The sequence below is a fragment of the Molothrus aeneus genome, chromosome 23 (assembly GCF_037042795.1).
Source record: "Molothrus aeneus isolate 106 chromosome 23, BPBGC_Maene_1.0, whole genome shotgun sequence".
Lineage (NCBI taxonomy): Eukaryota > Metazoa > Chordata > Aves > Passeriformes > Icteridae > Molothrus > Molothrus aeneus.
Window position 1 is genome coordinate 2,928,291 of NC_089668.1, and position 4,134 is coordinate 2,932,424.

Consider the following 4,134-nt stretch of genomic DNA (forward strand, 5'->3'; position numbering starts at 1 on the left):
TCTGCCGCAAGCAAAGCACATTTATTGGCTTCAGGGAAATCCTTGCTCACAACAATCCAAAGCTTTTAAAAGGGGAGGCAAAGATCTGAGGGGTCTGTGGGGGTTTACCAGCACCTGCATTGTGCACAGCAAGGCTTCGGGATCAGGAACCTGCTTGGCTTCTCTTGGGTTCCTCATCTGGAGTTGTCTCCTCCTCCTGTTTGTCACCCGAGGTACTTTTTCTTGGGTTTGTCACTTGGGTTTTTATCCTTTTTTGGGGTTGTCACTTGGAGGTTTCTTTCACTCAGTTAGCTGCGCACCGGTTGCTGCACCAGCTGAGCCCAGGGCAGCAGTCAGCCCAACTTTGGCTCCAAGAGAAAGACCTGCAGCTCCTGCAAAGACAAATCGAGATCTGAGCTCCCAGGAGCATCAAGGCTGCCTGCTGAGGGACCGAGCACTGGGCACAGCCAGCCAAGGACTCCTCCCGGGCAGGGAGAGCCCAGGGAGTTTGGAGCAATTCAGACCAGGGAGGGGTTCAAGGGCTGCTTCTGCTCTAGAGCCAGCATCTCTTCCCTGCCATGGAGATGCAGCCCAGCTCCCCTGCCCTCCCCACTCACCGATGGACTGCAGCACAGCCACAGTGCTGCCAGCAGCCACTCCGCCGCCGTTGGCGATGGCAGCTGCTGACATCATCTTGGCAGCGACGGAGCCAGCGGCGATGCCGGCCCCGGTGAACCCCAGCGCGCCGATGAACACCGGGAGGCCAACCAATGCCAATCCTGCAGGGAGGGCAGAGCAGTGTTAGGGTGCTCTCTGTGAGCCACATCTCCCCCTGCCACCTGCACCAGAACCGGCCTCCCCAGAAGCACCCAGGGAGCAGAGCGGGGAGCGAGGGCTGGGGCTGCAGGGACGGGGACAGCCCTGGGCACCGGGAGAGGAGCAGCGTGCAGGGCTGCAGCAGTGGGGACAGGCAGAACTCCATTCCAGGCAGCAGCCAGAGCTGCCCCTCCTCCTCCCACCTGCACCCCAATTCTCCCCAGCCCTGGTACTTGCAGCCCCCAGCCCAGCCCCGTCCCCAGGACCACGCGGGGCTGGGAGCGGGCAGTGAACCCGAGCGCTGCTCATCCAGTGCCAGACCCTCACCTGCTCCCACTGTGGCTCCAATGACAGTTCCAATGCCACTTCCATTCTCCCCTGAGAAAGAAAATGGCAGGAAGGGAGGAAGGACATGAGCATGGACAGCAAAGCTCCCTGAGCAGTGCTGAGCACTCTGTGCCAGGCAGAGCAGGGTCCCAGAGCCAGCAGCAGCTCCTCCAACCTCCCCCTGCCTTCATCTGCCTTTTACCTCTGAAGACCCCTGGGAAGAGGCCACTGCTAGGGTGGGTGCCTAAGGGGTCTCCCCCCTGCCCCAGCCCACAGAGCAGGCTTAGCCCCTGAGCAAGGCAGTCCTATCCAGATAACTCAGTCTCTCTTGGAGACAGAGTTCCCGAATACCCAGTCAGCTTGTAGCCGCTGGCTATCTTAAGCAAGCTTAGTGGGTTTCAGCTCTTTAGTGATTATCAGCTCTCTTATGATTTCAGCTCTTTGCTTGCTTGCTATGGCACCAGAGGGCTAGGGGGAGAAGCAGACAAGAGAGAGGAGAAGAAGGGTCCTGGCGTTCCAGAGCAATGGTTTATTGAGGGGTCTGTGAAGGGTTCCAGCGACGGCTCTTCTTCTGCTGAATGGGCTAAAACAGCCCCTTTTTATAGGGTACAGAGGGATCCAAACTTGTCCAATAGTAAGGGTTAAGGGAAAGTGACCTATTGGGTTACAGATATAAGCTAGGTTTCGAGAGGTAGAAGACAGGAGCTTATTTTAATATCTCATAATGACTCTGCAATTCCTACTGCTAAGTCTCAGCCCTCCACGGGGTATTAGACAATGCTATGGGGTGTGCCACAGGTCCCAGTGCTCCCCCAGGCTGGGAGGAACAGGAAGAAGGGGCACACCTGGAAGTGCCCACCCACCCTGCCTTGCCCACTGCCCCACCAACCCAGAACAGCACAGGACACACAGCACGTGTCAGCCCAGTCTGTCCCCTGCACTGCCCAGAAGGGCCCTGTGCCCACAGCCACCCCTGAGCATGGACCTTGGTTGGTTGTGTTTAGACCCATGGCAAATCCATGCATGCGTCAGACCCAGAGCCCCTCAGCGGCTGGAGGTTGCTCAGGATGGTGTTTTGGGGGTGGCTGCCCTTTGTGGGTGAAGGGATGCTCCAGGATGCAGCCAAGGCTCAGTGGTTTGGGCTGTAGGGGCACCTGGAAGGCTGTACCCCACTAAGTGTGTCCTCAGTCTCTGCCAGAGTTGGCCTGCAGTGAGCTCTGCTTCCTGTGCACACCCAGCCCCTTTCTGCTCTCCATTTCCACCTCTGGCCAGTGCTGCCAGTGGACACAGGAGTTTCCTGCCATAGAGCAGTCACCTTTCCTGCACAACCCCCCAGCCCCAGCCCCTACCCCATCAGGTCCTGGTTTTCCCATCACATTGGGATGGATCCCTTTCCCACAGTTTGGGCACATTGAGGCCAGGGATGGCTTCAAGAGCTGCTTTGGCTTCAGAGTAAGCCCAGGGCACAACCCCGTGTTCCACCCAGCACAGCCCAGACCCCCTGCCCTCCCCACTCACCCTCAGAGGAGCGATCCTTTGCAGCTGCTCCTGCAGGGAGGACAGAGCAGTGTTAGGGTGCTCTCTGTGAGCCACATCTCCCTCTGCCACCTGCACCTGAACCGGCCTCCCCAGAAGCACCCAGGGAGCAGAGCGGGGAGCGCGGGCTGGGGCTGCAGGGACGGGGACAGCCCTGGGCACCGGGAGAGGAGCAGCGTGCAGGGCTGCAGCAGCGGGGACAGGCAGAACACCAGGCAGAATTCCAGGCAGCGCCCAGAGCTGTCCCCTCCCTCTCAGCAGCGCCACAAGAGAACCAAAACGCTGCTCATCCCGTGCCAAATTCTCACCTCCAATTGCAGACCCAATGATGAGCAGAATGACGATTCCAACGGTGACTACACGTGCACCTAGGAAGGAAAAGGGCAGAAGGGCAGCAGTGTGGGCACTAAAGCCCCTCTCAGCTGGAGCCCCGTGCCCTGCGCCGGGCAGGGCAGGGTCCCAGAGGCAGCAGCAGCTCTCCCAGAGCCGCCCTCCTTCAGCCCTGCAGATGCCCGGGAGGAGAGGGGAGAAGGGGCGAACCCCAGGGTCCCTGTGCCCCCCTCGATCTGTCCCCGACAGGACCCAGACCCCCACCCCAGGAACCTCCCAGCTTACCCATGGTCGTCTGGGCGGGAGCGAGAGCTGCAGTGAGGCTGCTCTAATCCCGGTACCTTGGGGAACGAGAACAAGATTTTTTTTTTGCGTAGGCAGCAAGTGAGATCAGCGGGGCTTTGCTGCCCGGCACGATCGACCCCAGCCGCCCCTCTCCCACCCAGCAGACCCCGGCCCTCCCCTCACAAGAAGAGACCCCCCCTCTTTCCCCAGCCCCGGCTGCTCCGCCGGCACAGCGAGGTGAGCAGCCCCCGTTCCTGCCACCGCATCAGAGAACGGCTGCTGTCCCCGAACACCCACCGCGACACTCCGCGGCACCTCACGCCACCAACCTCTCGTGTGTTTGCTGCGCTCTGAGGAACCAAGCGCTGCAGGGGAGGTGGAGCTAAGGGGAATGGCCGGTCAGCTGATTTCCGAGAAATCAGCAAGGAAGCCGCTCGCTCAGTTTCGCTTTCTGGTTAACTCCTGATGGTGCTGCCTCTGCTAGAGCAGGACTGGGGCTCTCCCGTCCTCGGGGTCGCACCCTGGGCTGTCCCCTCAGGGAGCCCTTTGGCCCCGAAGGCCTCGGACGGGAGCTGCGGGGGAAGGACGGGCTGGGGCTGCTCGGGCTGTGCCAGGGCTCCTGCGGCTTCACGGGGCCTTTCCCCAGCAGGTTCCCCAGGGACCCCTGAAACTTCGCAGGTCTAACGAGCACCGACAGCAGTCTGGAGAGCAGAGCTGAAGCAAGGCTGGAAACCCTGCCTGTGCAATCCCTTCCTGGAGCACAGCACATCCCCAGCTGTGGGGCAGGAACCTGAGACACAACGCATACCAAGAAACACCACACACACACACACACCAGCGATGCACTTTTATTAAAGGTTT

General features: G+C 60.4%; 1 protein-coding gene across 2 annotated transcripts; it reads right to left on the reverse strand.

Annotated features, from left to right (window-relative positions):
* LOC136565983 (interferon alpha-inducible protein 27-like protein 2A) lies at nucleotides 1–3,672 on the reverse strand. 2 transcript variants are annotated; one of them, XM_066564908.1, is made up of 7 exons: nucleotides 3,603–3,672; nucleotides 3,274–3,329; nucleotides 2,967–3,026; nucleotides 2,641–2,670; nucleotides 1,123–1,173; nucleotides 597–758; nucleotides 1–371 (listed from the first exon to the last, which is right to left on the reverse strand). In XM_066564908.1, the coding sequence occupies exons 2-7, from the start codon at nucleotides 3,275–3,277 to the stop codon at nucleotides 280–282; spliced, it is 399 nt and encodes a 132-aa protein (XP_066421005.1). In that variant the 5' UTR covers nucleotides 3,278–3,329; nucleotides 3,603–3,672; the 3' UTR covers nucleotides 1–279. The 2 variants fall into 2 exon arrangements, with proteins under 2 accessions (XP_066421005.1, XP_066421004.1); XM_066564907.1 differs by having other exon boundaries at nucleotides 3,571–3,643.
* Nucleotides 3,673–4,134: the final 462 nt, after the last annotated feature.

Coding starts and splice junctions, on each gene's coding strand:
- LOC136565983 (XM_066564908.1), bottom strand. Junction 1,174..2,640: donor AAAGGATCGCTCCTCTGAGG/GTGAGTGGGGAG, acceptor TTTCTTTCTCAG/GGGAGAATGGAAGTGGCATT. Junction 372..596: donor GGCTGTGCTGCAGTCCATCG/GTGAGTGGGGAG, acceptor TTGTCTTTGCAG/GAGCTGCAGGTCTTTCTCTT.